Genomic DNA, 20,609 nt, shown 5'->3' on the forward strand with positions numbered 1-20,609 from the left:
TTACCAAGTAATTGCTTGGCGAAGGAAATCCATGTTGTCAGCAGTGCTGCTGTACAGATCTGGAAATCCTTTGGCGCAAGGTACTCCACGAGATGTGACACCAACAACTTGATTGTTGTAGACCAATGGACTGCCACTGTCGCCCTGTGCGAAAGAAAAATAGAATGGATGTTATTAAAATCGTTAATGAAAAACACTGTAGTTATTAACTGTTCGACACGTACGGAGCATACACCAACGTCCGGTCCATTATTTGTACAGATTGCTGAGATGATGTCGTGGTAGATATTATGGCAATCGCTAAATTTGATCATATGAACATATTGATATTGCAGCAGTTCAGCAGCTTGGGACGATGGAGGAGGAGCTATAGCACCCCATCCACTGATAGTGGCATACTGTTCTTCAGGTGGTCTGGCAGTAGCCATTGAAATAGGCTGTTGGAGGCCGTCGAAGTTGATGGGATCAGCAAGCTACAAAATTTGTATCAACGTCAGCTACTAGATGATATTGTTGTACGATGCCCGACTGTTTTAATCCTCCGTATACTGTGACGGAGTCTATTTTGACCGGGAACATCCAAATTGTCATTTAAGTACTCAATTTGTGGCAATTAAACTAACTGAATAGCTGTTTCTTTGAGGATATCGAAAAGACTAATGTATCTACACGAGATATCATCAAAAGTAAATTTTTTAAAATTATTAATTAGAGCAGTGAACGGTCATAAGCATTGCTATATACAGCAAATCCCCTATAAACGCAAAAGCCTCGGGGGGATCGGTTTGCATTTATCGTAGACGGGACACTATTCTTTTGAACTTCAAAGGCCGAGCCGAACGTAGAGAAGGAGAGCGCGTGTAAAGAGACCGCGCGCGACTGCGAAACGTTCATCGTCAATTAAACCACTAAATACAGTTGAAATGATATCGTGTTTGGTCTTATTTTAATCAGAAAAATGTCACAAATATATTGTGGAGGGAAGATTTTTTTTGCGTTTTTTGTGTACAGCCTTTTTGCGTTTATAGAGGATTTACTGTAGCTATAAACATCGTCCGTTGTCCGAGGGTTAATAAGGAACCTTACCTTGACAATACCAACATCCTTGTCCGGATTGGGACCCGGGTATCCTGGGTCTGCAAACAAAGCAGCAACACGGTACGTGTTACCACCTTGGGTACGCGAGAGGGTTCCGGTAACAACAGTGACGTCGTTGATATTTACATTGTTAGTGGCTGCTTTGACACAGTGCGCGGCAGTGAGGATGTGATGAGCATCAATAATTGCACCACCACAAATGTGGAAGTTTTGTATTCTAAGAGATGCCATGTAGGGAAATTGCCCAGGGACAGCTTCCCTTCCACCTATTATTTGCTCTGGATCATCGGATCTTACTGAAAAAATACCTCTTATCAGTGTTATAAAAATATGTTTATTTATACGTGTGACAGATAATGCTGTTTATAGTGTTGTTGAACGTGTATTTCCAATTTCGTGTTGTGTAAAATACTTTATAAAAAAAACAAGAATTCGATGTAACTAGATTTTCATATAAAAATTTATTGTTTTAAAGTAAACTCGTTGATTTATGTAATTAGAGCTCTAATTATTTAATCACCTACTGTATTTGGATGTATCAATGTTTATCGTAGCATTGTGAAAATTATGGGAATTGTTCTATTAAGAATTACATTACTGCATTAAACAGAGGTGTGTGAGAACAGTGAGAACCCGAAAATGTCGAGTCAGGTCGAGTCGAGAATTATGTTCGAGGTCGAGACGAGTTCTCAAAAATTTTGAAATTCTCGATTATGTCGAGATTCCCGAAAATGTTCGAGATTCGGGGGGCGAAGAGGTTCCGGGATTCTTGAAATTATCAAAATTCTCGAAAGAATCGGGATTCTCGAAAATTGCAGGGTTTTCAGTACTCGATTACTATTACAAGACTCGCTTTGAAACCAATCGTGGTATGAGATTTCCAATATATTGATCATTGAATCTTCTTTTTTTTATCCCGACACTTTCGAGAATCTCGATAATTTCGGGGATTTAGAACATTTTCGGGAATTTCAACATAATCGAGAATCCAGGTTCTCGCACACCCCTAGCATATTAAGCGAATATAAATCGATAGACTACGGATTTTGTTTAATTTTGGCAAAAGGAAGAGATAAAACAAAAAATGAGAAGAATTTCAGTATACCGTTATGTGTGTGTTATTGTCTATTTGTTCGAATTATTACAAGAATATTATATTATTTTTCGTTTATTAAACTGATTAAGAGAAGGAGCAAGTTTCTACTTTCTTACATTCGATGTAGATAATAATTATTTTACGTAAAGATCCGCAATGTAGTCGAAAGAATTGTACAGAACATAATTTATCAGCTTACCGAGTGCTACAAGCGCAAGTAGAAAAAGTTTCCTGAAACTCGAGTACATGGTGTCCTATGATGTGATACTCGAGTCCTTTTACCTGTGACGAGCAGTGGTTTATATACCGTTTTGGTATGGAAATAACAACTGTACTATATTGACATATTGATAACGATGAGATTATCTTTATTAATTTAACAAGAAGGTGTTCAATAACATTTACCCTATCACGGTTATAGTGATTACCTAGACTGCGGATCTTTATGCAAAATAAAAGATGTTTGCATTGATTGCAAGGCACAGGAGCCAAATTCTTTTTTCTTTTAATTGTCTCTTATTAAGCTGAAATTAATACACTGATGTCCTTAAATCTTCGTAATTCGTCCACTGCTTTAAATTGCACGTGCCCATTTTTGTTATAAATGCATAAAATCCGCTATCTAGTGATTATCTTTCATTTAATCGATGCCAGAAGCTTCCGCTTCGTTGAAATTTAATTCAATGAAAGCGCGTCGGTGAGAACGTGATAGTTGCTAATAATAATTGTACCACCTCAAACATGACTGCCGTTGGCTGAGCATGCGTTACACCCACTAATTTTTTGCCCTCACTTTTGACAAAAGAACAATTTTTAAAATTATCGATAAATGAATCTCAATATTTTCTTCTTTCCTTTTCGTGTTATTTCGATCGGACAATGAAAAAGGACTTTTTAACACGTGTTATTTAACCCTTTGCACTCGGATATTTCATCTAGAATATTTTCGTTACGTATGACCTTCCATTTCTATTTCGTATTTTGTGTAGTAATTTTTAATGGTGCCTCGGAGTGGACAGTCTGGTGCAAAGTGTTGCAACACGGACCACAGAGATTTTTTAAATGTCTTCATAGCATAAATTCCAAAGGGAAATAAAGTAACCAAGAAAAGTTCTTGAAAGTAATGGTTTTAGCTTCTACAGAACTTGTAAAATAATATAACAAATAATGGAATAGTACTGCGAGAATATTAAATAACTAGTACTGAATATGTTACTCGATAATTGTTTAAACAAAATATATATGAAGTTCTAATACATTGTGTTCGTTATATCTGTGATAACATGGATGGGATATTGTAACGATTTTATAGTAGTAGCACGTTTATTCTCAACCTTGAGTGACAGGTGGAATTAATGACATTGTATGTTTGCATTTAACTGACGAAATAAAACTGATTATAGATGAATATTTTAATTATTCACTCGCTATTACGCGTCATCCGTGGAAATTCATGAATACATTTGGTAATGTTAATCCGATTTTTGAATGATTTAAAATTCACACCAAACAGATGTACGTTATTAATAAAACATGTCAAAATCGCAATAAATAGGCTAAAATGTTCACTTGTATGCAGAGTTGGGCAAAAATTTTATTGAAATAAAAATTTCGAACAAAGTGGGTTTTTTCCAAGTGGGTTTTAAACCCACTTTATCCGAATAAAATTTTTGCCCAACTCTGATTGTATGCAATGTTCATACTTCTAATCAAATGAAAATTTCGTCATCAAAAAGAACGTATCTCATATTTTACTCTAAGAAATGTATTTTTTATCGATTCCGCGTAAAAGAAAGTAAGTGTAGATTACCTTCGTAGCTACTCGCGACAGGCGAAGTTCTTTCTCTATAGTAACGACGCATGGTGGGGGCAGAGCCGTTAGATTAAGACTGGTGTCCCCACTCTACCTTCCCCTTCCACGACGCGTCACGTGATGCGTTTCATCTCTATCGTGCATGTGCCCGTTATTGGCAGAGAGGGGGTAACTTTTTCATCTGGCGACTCTGAGTGGAGGAGAGTGAGTTCTATCGTCCTATGGTAGGGACAGTTTTTTCTCGATTAAGACAAGTATTGCAGCAAGTGATCAAATCATAAGAGCCACTTGTATAGATTAACGAGTTTACCTTAATTTGTAAATTTAAATTAATGATTTACAAATTCCTGTTATTTTGATAAAGTATCTACTTTTCATAAAGCAATAAACATCAATATTTTCTATTTTGTGACTCTAATGATTTGATCGTTCACATGTTTCCATAAATACAGTCTGTTTTTATAGTCACGTCTGATTTTATCAACCAAACTGCTTAGACACTATCGACGACATAACTCCGATATCTAAAATGAGACGCAACTAATGCGAGCTTCGTATGACCGTCGTATCTTATCTTAGACTTTCAAGAATGTGCTCGTAATCCACACACAGGCGTGCGTGATCAAGTTGAATAACGTAAATGTGATAATGGACACATTGTCATGTTGGTTTTATATTTTGTAATGTCGCTGTTTGGATGTACATTGTACATTTGTAATTTCGACCTAAACATACTTATATTATTACATATTAAAATCAGTCTATTTGCATCTATATGTGTAACTGAAAGTACGTTGGATAGGTAGTTCGGATAAAAAATAGCAAAACAATTCCCTTGGTTAATCCATAAACATTTAGTCGTTTATAAAGAGCCAGTCTATTTGTATATATCTTGGTAACTGAAAATACACTGGAACGTTGTTCGGATAATACAATAGAATCACAGTAATAAATTAACATATAACCAATAATAAAATAAAATTAATAGCTATTAATTGTTAAAAGAATAAAATTATAGTTGTGTGCTATGCTACTGTAAACGTCCGGAAATCCTTTGGCGCAGAGCACTGCACGAGACACTACACCAATTATTTTGCCGCCATAGATCAATGGACTACCACTGTCACCCTGAGCGAAAGAAAAGAAGAGATAACATAATTTGAATCGTGACGCGAATACGCAAATCGAAACTAATTTACGATCATTCGCGTAATTGTTCGAACATCCTTTAAATTAGAATCACTTTTTTAAAGCCTGGACCAACGATCTCAGCTTTCCTGCGAAACTGGAAGGATTAGTTCAGTGGATGACACGTAGCGAACAATTTGATGAAATTGCATTTGCTCGGAACCGTGTAAAAAATAGTAAAAGTAGTTTTCTAAAACTTTTTTATCCGAGCTTGTAATGGAAATTTCAAAGATATATTCCGTAGATTGCGTTACATAAATGATTACAAATGGAGCTACCTGCGATTACAAATGGAGAAAATTTTGAATGGCTGTAATTTTGACTATAAAAGTTCAGAAGAAAATACTGTGTATCTAATTATTATAGTGAAAAGTGATCAACTGCAATTTTTCAAAATTCTTTTTATGTACGAGTTTTGTCTAATAAACTAATCCTCTCAACTTCTGAAAAAAACTGAGACCGTTCGGTCTATTTTTAAAACAGTTATTCGGTTATAAAAGGTGTTCGAACATTAATGGGAGTAACTGTACGATAGTTGGAAGAGTTTTCAAATTGATACTTACGTAGCATACACCATAGGTTGGTCCATTGTTCGTGCAGATTATATTTTTCTTCTTTAGCAAGCTAGTACAACTCACGTCGGTTATGTACGCATACATATATTGCAACCTATCAATTGCTGCGGTATCTTTATTGCTTGTGCTACCCCATCCTATTACAGTACCAAACTCGTCGTTTGGTACTGTGCGATTCAATTTAATACTTGCTGTATTCGAGTTATATGCCAGAGGCGCGGTGAGCTGTAAGAAGGACACTTACATCAGATACATGTTTTAGCACAAGGAGAGATGTTGCTACTATGCATTTTTATTATGATAATTTGTAAATAACTAATAACGCGCGCGTTATTTTATTCCATGGCCGATTATATCGACGATGGGTCATTCGATAGGGCATCAAGAAAATATGTACTGACTGAGTAAAATTTCAACCCTGTATCTCGATCGGGAGGGTAGTTATGGGGTAAAATAGAAAAACCAGTTTTTAGCCTATTTTTCCTAGTTAATAATGTTTAGAAATTCTGAGAAAAATCTGACACACGTCAAGGATCCAAATACATATTCTGCAATTGGTTTCAGATTTTTAAATTGAAAATCCTGCTTGTAAAAAATCGAAGAAATGCAGATTTCACATGAAAGTTCTACAGTGACAACATTTATATTTTTACAGTACACCGATATATTGTTATAGTTATTGCTCATGATTTTTTTTCAGATTTTATGATTTGGTACGCCGTAGTTAAAAAAAATAAAAACCGATTTTTTCTACGTCTTTTCCTCGAAGAGTTACGTTAACCTTTCAGCTTTTACGTTTTATTTATTCTGTAAGACTGTTAGACACTGCTATACCTTGCACATTTTACAGAAGTAATTAAAAAATGAAATCAACTTGACAGTTAGCTAACTCTTTGACTACGCCGATTACGCAGCTACGCCGTCTATAGGCGTCTACGTTCTAGTCTGACCACTCAGATGTTCTTTGCGTCCCTCTAGCCCCGTTCCCGTCCCGCTAGTTTACACTCTTTCACTGGACAGTACTGGTCGTCGATTAGAAGATGGCAGTGATTAATCCAGTGACCCCATCCTTAAGCTTAGGTTCTGGCGGGAACGGTAGACATAGAGGCTTAGCGTCACCACATCGCTCTGTTCCAGTCACACTAATACGCGTATTTGCTGTCTTCTTCAAGCGATTCGGCCAATAGCGAAAGACGTGTGATGCGGAGTAGGGATATCACGTGGACCTTACAAGTTTCTCACTGCCATCTCCTGATGGACGATCAGTACACATTGATCGCGGCTTCGATTCAATAAGGGGGGTGTTATAGGTCATTGCAAAAATCTCGGGCCCTGTCTGAAATTCCGGTTCTCGTGCAACGAGCGAGTACCTATTGCACTTTAATTATTTGGTTTGCCATGAAAAATCGTAATCAATCTATTCGAGTCGGACAATTTCTGCGAAAACCTTACCTTGATCAATCCGATGTCTGTCTCAGGATCTTTACCGTTGTCTGGGGTGTTTATCATGTCTTTAACGTAGCTCGTGAACCCGCCTTGGGAGAGCTGAACAGATCCGGTTACAACAGTCACAGTGTTGATGTTCACGCGTTTAGCTTCCCTCACACAGTGTCCGGCAGTAAGAATGAATTGCGCATTAATAATCGAACCACCACATTTGTGTTCGCCATTTATTCTAATGGATGCCATGAAAGGGTACTCGCCAGGCTCAGCAACGTTTCCATTTTGAATGCGTATTACTGCATCATCGGCTGTTACTGAAAAAACGATAACCGTGACAAATCATTAGTTATTTATTTGCTGTAACACCACTACCCCTACCAATATCTGGCATCGAATCCATTGATTCTACCTGTCGTCTATTTCGATGACAGTTTCGCAAATGTACAGGGCGATCAACGTAACGTAATCATGTCGAATGTTGTTTTTTTTGATAGGAAAAGTTAACGAACACTCTTCTATGTTTTTCGAGACTGCAAAGCCATCAATATTTGTTCAACTCATTGAATTGTTCTTCGATGCAAATACGCACTCCTATTTAAAGAAACATTAACAACTTTGAAATCTCTTGGGGAACACGATCTCGAGAACAATTCTTTGCTTGCCGTAATGTCTGTCTCTTTGAATTCAGTTATGTTTTCCTTTATTTCTCCTATTACGAAAAACGAGTAACATGTTACGTTGTTTGCTCTGTATAACACATTATTCATTGCAACATTTTCCATTATAACAAAATATCAACACATCTTCACACGCTTGTCTTCTAGATCGGCCACAGAAACACACTTTTTTTCATTAATACTACTCTGGCAATTAACAAAAAATTATGATGGTTATAGTCGTTATTTGTTTATCAGAACTTTGACAGCTATAACCATCGTTTGCAAGAGTATATGTTCAAACGTAAAATCGTAATCGTCACACACGTCTAACGGCTGATGGCGAACGGATTAAGTAATTGTAGGGTGACGATGGATTATGAAAATTTGCAAAATTGTTCGAAGGACGGTAATTGCATTATTATTTTGATAGTGAGAGATGCGAGGTATTTTCAAACACTTACCAATCGATATGAGCGCGAGTAAAAAAAGCTGCACGACACTGGAGGACATGATGAATATTAGTATCGTACTAATGTACTCAGCCGTTATCATCGACGATTTATATACTACTTTGGTGCTTCATATTATATCTACATACCGATAACGATTAGATCGTTTCGATTAAATTGGCAAGACAGAGTTTCACAGAAAATTCGTGATCCTTTAGTGTTCGTAACTACGCCCATCAATTCACTGTCCAACAAATATCAACTTTTTAAAAGTATTTCGATTCCCACTATGCGATTCTTATAGAGTTTTCCGCGCTGATTCCGAATCTGTTTTTCATTTTTTTCCTACACGTCCAGTTTTTGAGAAAATGGAGTTTAAAAGAAAGACATATTTTCCAACTTTAAACAAATATTGTAATGTTATTATAAAAGATATTGAATTGTTCTTTACAGCAAAAGATTCTGTAGACTTTCCCGAATACAGTGATATCCAATATTAATACATTATGATTGTTTAAACAATGATTAAAGACGGAGAGACACCACTTTCGCACCAATTTTTGCGGATATTTTCGAATTTATCTCAAAAATAATTTTGATACCACCAGAACGGTCGTTCGCCGCGCCCTATCACGTCCCGAGCGCCACTGGCGGAAACTCATTTCGGGCGAAGATATTTTGCTTTCTGGTTCGAAAAAAACGTCGATGTCGCAAACTTCAAACGGGGGTTTTTCAAGATAAAAGTCTGCTCTATCGCGTGGTATAGTTCGATTTTCCGCTGGACCCTAATTTTTTGAGATAAATTGAAAAATATCCTCAAAAATTGGTGCAAAAGTGGCGTCTCTCCGTCTTTAATCATTGTTTAAACATGTTTAAACAATCATAATGTATTAATATTGGATACCACTGTATTCGGGAAAGTCTACAGAATCTTTTGCTGTAAAGAACAATTCAATATCTTTTATAATAACATCACAATATTTGTTTAAAGTTGAAAAATATGTCTTTTTTTTTAAACTCCATTTTCTCAAAAACTGGACGTATAGGAAAAAAATGAAAAAAAAAGATTCGGAATCAGCGCGGAAAACTCTATAAGAATCGCATAGTGGGAATCGAAATACTTTTTGGCTGTTGGACAGTGTTATTTATCATTTATCGAGAGCACAGGTTTCATGGACACATACCCTCATCCTAAACCTTGATATCACTGAAATATTATTTTGTGAAAGTTTGAAACATTGCTGAAGGCACGTTATCGGTGTCGGTTCGAATGCTGAATAGTATAGTATAATAGTTGCAGTAATATTTATACAACCTTCTTTCGACTAATTTATAAGGTATAATTAATTCTTCAACTTCGTCAGGTATCTTTTTGAATATCTGTTTAATACAACGAAATTCTTATTAATGGAGAGGATTGGTGAACGTTCATAAATTCGAATTTTAAGATTACCCTAATCTTATTTCCGGCTCTCGATATCTAACGTTATACATATAGTGCCATTATTACAAGAATTGCATGTCATTTCGTAAGGAATGTCGCTTTTTTAGGACATTAATTCTTGTTACTTTTTCATCAGTGGATAAAGCTTTTCGTGTTTCAAATATTTTATTGACAAAAATATTGATTTGTTGTTTAGAGGTAATATGTATTTGTTAAGGTGTCTTTAATCTTTTGTTAGAGTCTTTAAAAGTTTCGTTTAAATATTTATTAGAAGTCGATTGTTGATGCCGAGACAACCGAATATTTCAATAGTGCATACCGATGTTGACTGTTGAAAACGTCGAAATTCGTTGAAAACGATAAGAGTTTTACTATGATAATGCCATTTTCGTCAGTGTTAGTATCGAGTTTGGAATCGCTAAACTGTTTGCGTAATGTCTCTTGCTATTGTGGTCAAAATAGAGAATTCCGATTGTAACAATCGCAAACATGTTAAAGTGTAAACGAATGACGATGACGATATAGTTTCACGAAAGACATAATTTGTGCTTCTCGTAAACAGGAAAGATCACGATGAAATAAAGAGGAGTTGGTCGAAACAAACGTTGAATCAACGACATTAAGTTATACGAGTGTTTTCAAACGACATACGTATTTGGAAATTATAAAGTAATATGTTTTCAAACGACATACGTATTTGAAAATTATAAAGTAATATGTATTGATGATTTCGAGATATCATAGTAAAATCTGTCACTACTTTATTACTGTATCAACGTCTGCTTCCAGTTGAGAAGCACCCTTCGAACTTACCACAAGGGATTCATGGTTCATACTGCTGCTTTTATTGTGATCGGTCATTGACGATCGGTGTCGATTTTATACCGAGGTGCTCGAGATCCTATTTACGCGAGCACGTATACAGGGTGTCCCAAAATTCGTGAAAATCCCGAAAGGGGGTCGTTCCTGAGACCATTTCAAGCGACATTTTCCTTTGAAAAAATGTTATCCGCGGCTTTGTTTACGAATTATTAACGAAAAACACGGACCAATCACAGCGCGATCTAGACGCGAGTTGCCACAGTCGGCCAATAGACATTTGGCGCGCCGAGCCGACTGTGGCAACTCGCGTCTAGATCGCGCTCTCATTGGTCCGTGTTTTTCGTTAATAATTCGTAAACAAAGCCGCGGATAACATTTTTTGTTATCGCTACAAATATTAAGTCGCTTGAAATGGTCTCAGGAACGACCCCCTTTCGAGATTTTCACGAATTTTGGGACACCCTGTAGATACAGATAATGGTTGATTATTTCAATGAAAAGTCGCTTCGAGTGAATCAGATTGTACCTGTGATATAATTTGTTGCGCAGCGAATTATCGTAATATTATATAATAACATCTGTTTTGAATATGTTTCCGATGGTCACAAATCACGAAAATTTTAGTCACCCTTAAACAGTTCGCAACATATTTTCCTCCGCTAACTCTTGCCCTAGTGCGTTAAATTTATTTAATAAAACAGCACGCGACAGTTTAACATTTATCACAATAATTGTTCTGTTTAATTCGTTTCAGATCTTCCAGACCCCGATCAAATTCAATTCACACGAATATAAATTTTAATTTCAAATTTAATTAAATAATTTCATTTAATCAAACGAATCTTACGTAATCTTTCATTCTTATGCATATCTCTTCGAAAACACAAGTCCTATTTATAATTGTATCGGTATCTCATCAACGAAGTCGAGACGATCGAACGCATATAATTCTGAGATCTAATATTAAATATAACTTGGGTAATATTGGTACGATCGCGTTAATTTTATTTCTATTACGAAGGTGAGTTCCATATAAATCTCTGTATTTATACACAACTGAAGTTTCATTTATATACACAGAAGATACGAAGTTATACAATTGTTACAGGCGTATTCGTGTATATTCGGAAGATTTATTCGTTAGAATTACCAAGTCATTGCTTCTCGAAGGAACTTCATGTTGTCGGCAGTGCTGCTGTAAAGATCCGGGTACCCTTTTGCGCACAGTACCGCACGAGATGTCACAGCAACAACACGATTGTTATAGACCAATGGACTACCGCTATCACCCTGCGCGAAATAAAAATAGAACAGATGTTACCAAAATTGCGTTTCGAATTAAAAAAATATTCTGGTTATTAACTGTTTCACACGTACAGAGCATACTCCGATGTTCACTCCGTTATTCGTGCAGACTGCAGTGGTGATGTCGGGGTAGACACTACGGCAATCGCTAAACTTGATCATGCGAACAAATTGATATTGTAGCCGCTCAGGAGCTTGGACTGGAGGAGGGGTTACTCCACCCCATCCGCTGATAACGGCATATTGTTCTTCTGGTGGTCTGCTGTCAGACATTGAAATAGGTTTTTGGAGGTCGTTGAAGACGATGCGATCGGCAAGCTGCAAAAATTATACATATTTAGGTCGGATGTCGTCTAAATCACGAATCGAAGATGAAAATTGAACGTTTACTATCTCATTCAGTCTACGAGGTATAAAACTACAAAAATAAAATTCACGTTTGCGTCACTGCTCGGCAACACTTGTGTTTGAATAATTCAAATGATACATAATTGTCTGATTCTCCTCTATAATCTTATTTTTGCAAAATGCAGAAGACCGTCATGTCCAGGGAAACAATTTAATTATTTATATTATGAATCGGAATTGCGGTGTCAGTTACTAAAATTTACGATTAATTTGAAACAATGGTTCTGCATTTGTTTTTACATGTGTTAGGTATTTGTTTATAGCTGAAGTCGATGCGTGCTATCTATCTAACTGTCTCTAATTATTGATTGAGCGATAATTACAGAAATGCAGTGATACTGCACGATGTCTGTCTGTTTTTAACCGACTTCGAAAAAGGAGGAGGTTACTCAATTCGATCTGTATGTGCTTTTTTCGCTATTTTTTCTATGTATGTTCACCGGTTACGCCGAGATGGATGGACCAATCAGGACGAAACCTTCTGCATTTTGTAGGGTATGTCTCCGGATTGGTGTCTTAAAAACAAATTTGGCATTTTTTCATTCTTTGTGGTTTTTATTGCAAGTAACCAATAAGACTGAAAACCCATCCTACGGTGTTCTAAAAATTCTGCTCGTTCCACTAAAAAGTGTGAAATAAAAAAATTTTCTGAAAAAAAATTAAACCGACTTCGAAAAAACGCACTAAAAAGTATGAAATAATTTCCATTTAATTTATGTGAATACACACGCGAACTTAAATACAATACAATCTTTTCGGAGGCAGCGCAAAATTGATAATTTTCCCAATGACAGATGTTGCTGATTATGATTTCATTGGAATATGGTGAACTTGGAAATCAGTAGGTGAGAAGAGAAGATACATTAATATGTGAAAGCGTGTAGAGGAACTTAAGGATTTTCGTAATTTCCAGTGTCGAAAATGTTCAAATTTGCGCCGCCTCCGAAAAGATTGTATTGTATTTAAGTTCGTGTGTATTCACATAAATTAAATGGAAATTATTTCATACTTTTTAGTACATTTTTTTAGTGGGTTTTTTCGAAGTCGGTTTAATTTTTTATAAAGACCCTTACCTTGATGATAGCAACATCCTTGTCAGGGTCGCTGTCGTATCCTGGGTCATAATGCATAGCCTCAACACGGTACACGTTACCACCTTGGGTACGAGAGTTGGTTGCAGTCACAATAGTGACATCCTTGATGTCATTTTTATTGGCTGCTGTGACACAGTGCGCGGCAGTGAGGATATGATTAGCATCAATAATTCCACCACCACAGATGTGACGGTTTCGTACTCTGAGGGATGCCATGTAGGGAAACTGCCCAGGCTCAGCTTCCTTTCCACCCACGATACGCTCTGCCTCATCAGCGGTTGCTAAAAAAGAAGCGAACGTGTCGAATAAATACTTTCCATTGCTGTTATAGTTCTTGTACGCACAATATTGTTGTATATATTCGCAGTAAAAGGGCGGGTCAAAATTCAAACTAGAATTGACGTGCGAAAACTGTTTTGTTGAAAGTACCATTTTTTAAATTACTGGTACATACTACAACCAAGTCTTGCAAGATTCACCGTGGCAAATGTCCCAAAAGAATAACGAGCCAAGAGATAAGGGAATTCTATTTTTACTTTGACAGGTCAGTATGTTGGGGCGTCATCCCTTCAATGTAAAAAAATGGACCTTCAGTCCAATGTAAAATTCTACTCTGAATTTTGGCTCTGTCTGAATAAAATGGCAGAAATTGCACAAAGCATTTTTACCAAGCTTTAAACGAATGCAAATAAATATTACTATGAAGAATGAATGATAATTTAGAGGAGTATTGTTCGATTACAGTTGTGACAATGTAAATTAGAAGGTCCTTACGGACACTTACCAAACGCCAGCGCGAACAGGAATAGCATAAACTTGGGATCCATGATGAAGGCTGGTATGTACTAATATGCTTAACCATTGACAGCAGCGGTTTATATACAGCATTCTTTGGTACTTCAAGAGCAAGTGATGTTGTCTTTAAATAGATAACGATTAGATATTATGAATTAATCTGATAAAATAATGTTTTGACACAGATGTGAATTTTTTAGAAATTTTCTGGAGACTCTCATGTTTGCGATTTATGTCACACATTTAGTAGCTCTACAAATTTTCTAGCGCTGTTTATTAGTTTTGTTGTTATGATACTTATTAAATTTTACATCTCTATTATAAAAATGCATTTAGCATTAAATGTATTAAATGCAAGGAATGACGATTACGATCCGGTTATAAATTGAGTTATGATTTTCATAATTTTTAAATTTCTATTTTTCACCGTGTATATAATGTATCCTAACTTTACCCAAATTCGATGAAATTTTCAGCACATATGTGTATACAACTGGCATAAATCGACACAAATCTACATCTTTAAAAAAAGCCCTTAAGTCAATTTAAAGAGACTTTTCCGACCGACTGTAATTCAGTATGGTAGTTCAGTATGGCATAAAGTCCAAAGTGACGTATCAAAATTAGTATCAGTCACTAACCAAAGTCACTTCAGATAGGGATACGGGTGGACTCTCCAAATTAAAGTGTTTTCAAAGTTATTTTTAGTCATGAATTGTTTTTATAGAATATTTCACGGTCGTGTTCAACATTCTTACTTGTTCCATGGTAACTAAATTGTAATATGTATTACAAGCAGTTATAAGACCAGATAAATGAAATGATGTGACACAGTTCCATCGAAGTCTCTAGCAAATATAATTCATTGGCATACCAGAGCAATTTTCATTACGATCTTCAAATTCCAACTGCCGCTGAAATCAATATGCAGCAAATTAAAGCTATTGTTATTGCCACTGTTATTGTTATCAGAAATCACTCAGAATTCAAGGTTTATTACAACTACCGAAGTATATAAAGTCCTTACACCGGTATTTTTATGAACTTGATCGTGGTGTTCGTTGAAGCTGCAGACTTACATTATGTCTCTTTATCTGCTTTGTTCTCTTCTGCTTGTGGCCTGTGGTATGTAATTCGTTTCAAAACGTTAATTTTCCTTTTCTTAGAAGAATAGAAATACACAGTACACGCTGTATTGTTGAAACATTCCCTTGTAATTTGATAAATTCGAGAATCTTGAAATTTTCGGGTACCCGTCGCGATCCCGAAAAAATTTCGTGTTCCCAACCCGACCCGATATTTCGGGTTCTCACACACCCCTACAAATTACGCCTCGTTAACGGAAAAATAGGACTTTTGACTTTTTATTAAGCATATCAGATATCAGTCGAGATCTATTTTTATCTAGCGTGTTTGACTACTGAGAAACCCCGCGTTTGTATTGTCGAGAAATGAGAAGGCGAATCCCGCACCCTTGCAATCCTGGAAAAAAGAGTCTACCCCCTTAAGTGTCCGCCTGCGAAAGTTTACGTTTTATGATAGAATACAAAAAAGGTCGGAAACATGGACATATTCGCGACACCTGGCTGATCGCGTGAACGCTCTGTAAGTATTGGACTCTGATCGGCCTACGTCAATATCAGTAGTCAATCAGTATAGTTTAACAATACCATCTACTGATATTAGGAAATCACGTTATTGTCAGATCTAACAATATAGATTAACAATAACGTCGAGTGTTATTGTTAGATTACGCAGACTAACATCATTCGTGACGTAGGTTGTTCAGTGTTCAATATTTGCGGAGTGTCGGCCTTTTTGCGATGTGTGTGGTGTGGCGACATTCAACATTGTTTTATTAAAAACAAATTCCAGCAAGAGGGGCAGAAGACGAGGCAAAGGCTCCGCAGGACACTCACCTAGGCTGGTATCCATACGTGGTGTCTCTTAGGTCCAATAATGAACATATTTGCGGTGGTGCTATCATTGATCCCACTCATATCCTTACCGCTGCACACTGTCTGATAAACTTTCTGCAGACTCCTAACCAATTGGTTGCTATAACTTCTACCATTTATCTTGACCATGGGGGCGAGACTCATCCTGTTTCCGCGGTGTATATTACTCCAAATTATCATGTGGACGATGAGGCTGATGTAGGTGTGGTCAAGGTAAGAGTCTTCCCGATATCAGATCGTAATTGATAATTAGAATAAGATGTCGAATCTAATATTAGAATGAGATTCCAATATAAAAACATAATCTTATCCTTATAATTAGACTGCGGATTTTTATGCATTTATGGCTTATGAAAATGTTCAAAAAATGCTACAATATAAAATTCGTTAAAACTCGGTAAGATTTTCATTTGTTTTGGATCTACGAAGGCTGTTCCCATTAAAAATAGTATTTTATTTCATGCCACTTTTTAAAAATTTGTCTATAAAAATTGAAACTTGCATGAACATCCGCAGTCTACTTATGATCTATTCTGGTACACTATTATAACGATCAGATGATCAGAGGATTTCAGATGATTTTTAAGATTTGGTTAAAGATTGGTTAAATTTTCTACAATTAGAAAAGATTGGTGACTACATGTATAATTGATTAATATAGTTGTATTCTTTAAAATTTAACCATTGAATTTTATTTTCAAATCGGACACGAACTTATGCAATCATCTTATGTTATATTCCAATTTATCATTTTTACATTTTAGTTACTAGATATTATATTCTAGTTACTAGATTCAAATATTATGTATTCCAGACATTATGCACATTAACATAAATATCTTTTTTTCAGCTGTCGGATCCAATTATATATAATGAGAATCAGAAGCCTATTCCGCTTAATATTGACAAACCACCAGAGAACGGTTATGGTTTATTGGTCGGATGGGGTCAAGTTCCCGCGCAGGGACGTCGTTTGTCCAACAACCAACAATATCAGTTCCTTATGATACTGGACCTTGCCACGTGTCGAACGTTCTACCAGCAAGAACGCGGCCAACATATCTGCACGTCGACGGCAAGAACTTATGCCGTGTGTGGGGTGAGTCATCGTAATTTCCATTTTACATTTTACTTAACCCTTCTGTCAATAGCTGTACACTGTACAGGGTGTTCATTCGAAAACTTTCCAGCCGAATATCTCGAAAAGTATGAAATATATTAAAAAAGTGTATAACACGTGTCCAAGGATTTCGAGGGGGAATGAGAGGACCAGTATCAGTTTTTGTATATTCTGTATATTCTTATCCGTTGCTGATGTTATCAGTCAACTGGACATCTCATATAATGAATATGAAATGAGATTAATTGTTTTTTCTATTAATGGATCACGGATTTTATGCAAATAATTAAAATGTTTGGAGAAGAAATCAATTTCCAATTGACTCCCATTTCGTACGATTGATTTGACATATTTTTATTCGGCATAAAAATCCGCGGATTACTGATGAACACATGTTTATTACGAATTTTATAGATTTGTAACAAAAATGGGTCGGCAATCGTGGGATGATTTTATGAGTGAATCGTCATGAGCACATTGTAAACTGGTTAACTATTGATAATTGGATTTCGCATCATTTATATGGTGTTTCGTTTATTTATCTAGGGTGACAGCGGCAGTCCATTGGTCGTCGATAACAAAGTCGTAGGCGTCACGTCACGCGGTGATTGCGAAGCAGGAAGGCCTGATCTTTTCGCTACCGTTTACTATAATCTGGATTTCATTCAGCAGGCGTTGGCTTCGTAATATGTATGTTGCAGATATAATCTACAACTTAATCAGAGTTCTGTAAACATTATTGAATAAAGTTTAATTGCACGTTATTCTTGATTTTGTACTGGCAGCCTGTTTCTTCATCCTGTTTCACTGTGATTCGTCTAAAACTGTCAACACTATGAAGTAATGTAACTATGAACATCTTAACAACGAGTAAACACAAAACGAACAATCACAGTTTCTTTATTTCCATTCATATATAAATTAGTGTTAAATGTAAAAAATATTAATATAAATGATTTTAAATAAATAGTTAAATAATAAATTACGCTTAAAATTAATACTCCATTGTTTTTTGAATAAATTCGAGGCTGTCGTAGATACTCGTAAAAATATCTGGTAAACCACGTGCACAGGGAACTCCTCGCGATGCGACACCAACTATTTCATTATTGTACACGAGCGGATCACCACTGTCGCCCTTGAAGAAGTAGAAACAAAGGATCGTATAAAGTCACATTACTTTTTTGATTGTTCATTGAATAATAAAATTCTCTAGCGATAGAAAAATATGAATCACCGTATTTTATCAATTAGATGCTCTTTGTAATATATTCGATGGATAAAATTTGTAATTTAACAAAGTTCAAACTGTTGACTGTAATAGGCTTCGATACAAAAAAAATTTCCTTTAATCTATTTTATAAATAAAATCGATCAGTTTTCCTATGAATAATATGTAGACTGCGTTTTTTTTGCATTTGGAACAAAAATGAGTAGATCAAATTCAAAATACTGCAAAGATTAAAATTTAAGAATATAGATATATTACTCCTAACTTATAGAATATATGTATATCGATCAGTTTTCCGATGAATAATATGTACACTGTGGAATTTATGCATTCAGAACAAAAATGAGTAGATTAAATTCGAAATACTGCAAGATTAAAACTTAAGAATGTAATATTACTCCTAACTTATTAAAATAATCGAAGAAAGAAAACGATTTCTAGCAACAGCTTTGCTTCAATATGTCGTCAAAATAGAGAGAATTAGTTTATACTTACTGTACATGTGCCAATATTGGGACCACTTAAAGTACAGATTTCACTGATGATGAAACCGGAAGTTGCTCTGCAGGACATAGTGTCTATTACTTTGACTGTTAAATATTGTTGTGAATTCGACATGGCTGTTGGAGGAGAGGTCGTACTACCCCATCCAGTTACAGTGGCGTAGACATTTGCAGGTGTCCTTTTGCTAGGAAATGCTATCGGCTGTTGATTCACATTAAAATTGATTGGGTCGGCAAGCTGTAACATCAAATATTAAAAATTAATTATTTTCCACAAATGGTTCATTCTGTGGAATTTGTTTGTCTTATAATTAGACTACGGATTTTTATGCATTTACAAAGAAATTGGTGGGGTGAAATATAAAACAACAAACAGTGGAAGATTAGAGAAAAATAAGAATATTGTTATGTTGTTTTCAATGTGAAAAATCTAATAATGGATGAAATAAATTTTTATTTAACTCTTGCCACCCACAATCGTTGCAAAATATTTTTATTTCGCATAAAGATTCGCAGTCTACTTATAACCAGACTGTGGATTTTATGCACTTATGGTAAGAATGAGTGGGTGCAATTTGTATTAATCCTTAGCACTCGAATGGTGACTTTGAAGCATCGCTAAAAATTGCTGTACCATTATTCGATTATCCATTATTCAAAATATCGTTTACATTATTAAATATATCGGTGTCTAATCAATTACTAAACATTTAGGTATTGTATGAGTTACTATACCAATTTCATACACATAAAATTTTTTAAATCAGGGAATGGAAATATTCTATGTTGGAAGAAATGTTTAATTTTCGAGTTAAAATAATCGAGTGTAAAGGGTTAAAATTTGACAACCAATGAATTGATTCGATTTGAAAAATCATACCTTGATTACGCCAACATCTTTATCGAGGTAGTCACTGTAATAGGGATGAGGATACAAGGCAGCTACGCGATGAGTTTCACCACCCTGGTTGAGGTGAATAGTTCCAGTTACAACCACCACGTCTTCTGTTTTGTTCTTCAAGTTTTGTATACAATGTGCAGCAGTGAGGACATGGTACTTGCTGATGATAGCGCCACCGCAAAACGGTTTATTGTCTACTTTGATAAACACAGCATACGGAAATTGCCCGGGCTGTGTTTCTTTTCCACTTATTAGCCGCTCGAGATCGTCTGCACTCGCTGAAAAAAATCAATGTTCGTCAAATTAAAGGTCAGGGCAAACGTCAGGGCAAACCCAAAAGGTGAGTTCAAGTATATAAAGAAAGCGTTCGTATGAACTTATGTTAATTATAAATCAATTCATAATTATCCAGAAAAATTTAAGCAACAATGTTGTATTAGCCAACCAGAATTGGTACTAAATTTTAGACGACAAAGTCAAATGAAGCTGAAGGACGACAAAGTCAGAAAAAATCAAAGGTAAATGAAGTATTTTACAATAAATTATAAATGAATTATTAGACTTACCAAACGCCACGGCCGACAGTAAGAGAAGAGTTACAACGCTGCAGTACATGATCGAAATTCTTATTAGTTCTGTCGAGCGTTATGTTAATTGTTGCACACCTGGCCCGTCAATGAAGCCTTTATATACTGTCTGGACGATTG

General features: G+C 35.8%; 4 protein-coding genes across 4 annotated transcripts; 1 reads left to right on the top strand and 3 right to left on the bottom strand.

Annotated features, from left to right (window-relative positions):
* LOC143216288 (chymotrypsin-1-like) lies at nt 1–7,613 on the bottom strand. The gene is made up of 7 exons (XM_076439204.1): nt 7,586–7,613; nt 7,223–7,527; nt 5,759–5,995; nt 5,042–5,135; nt 1,087–1,394; nt 225–473; nt 1–144 (listed from the first exon to the last, which is right to left on the bottom strand). Exons 1-7 carry the CDS (start codon nt 7,611–7,613, stop codon nt 1–3), a joined length of 1,365 nt encoding a protein of 454 aa, XP_076295319.1.
* Nucleotides 7,614–11,733: 4,120 nt separating this feature from the next.
* Nucleotides 11,734–14,221, bottom strand: LOC143216298 (chymotrypsin-1-like). Its single transcript, XM_076439214.1, has 4 exons — nt 14,179–14,221; nt 13,374–13,675; nt 11,965–12,210; nt 11,734–11,877 (listed from the first exon to the last, which is right to left on the bottom strand). The coding sequence occupies exons 1-4, from the start codon at nt 14,219–14,221 to the stop codon at nt 11,734–11,736; spliced, it is 735 nt and encodes a 244-aa protein (XP_076295329.1).
* A 1-nt stretch (nt 14,222) lies between these two features.
* LOC143216304 (chymotrypsin-1-like) lies at nt 14,223–17,954 on the top strand. The gene is made up of 4 exons (XM_076439228.1): nt 14,223–14,232; nt 16,065–16,360; nt 16,998–17,246; nt 17,814–17,954. Exons 1-4 carry the CDS (start codon nt 14,223–14,225, stop codon nt 17,952–17,954), a joined length of 696 nt encoding a protein of 231 aa, XP_076295343.1.
* A 197-nt stretch (nt 17,955–18,151) lies between these two features.
* LOC143216313 (chymotrypsin-2-like) lies at nt 18,152–20,184 on the bottom strand (the record flags this gene model as incomplete). The annotated part of the gene is made up of 3 exons (XM_076439237.1): nt 18,152–18,405; nt 18,994–19,239; nt 19,882–20,184. Coding segments are annotated over 3 exons (693 nt in total), but the record flags the coding sequence as incomplete, so codon positions are not given.
* Between the last annotated feature and the right edge of the window lie 425 nt (nt 20,185–20,609).

The sequence above is a fragment of the Lasioglossum baleicum genome, chromosome 2 (assembly GCF_051020765.1).
Source record: "Lasioglossum baleicum chromosome 2, iyLasBale1, whole genome shotgun sequence".
Lineage (NCBI taxonomy): Eukaryota > Metazoa > Arthropoda > Insecta > Hymenoptera > Halictidae > Lasioglossum > Lasioglossum baleicum.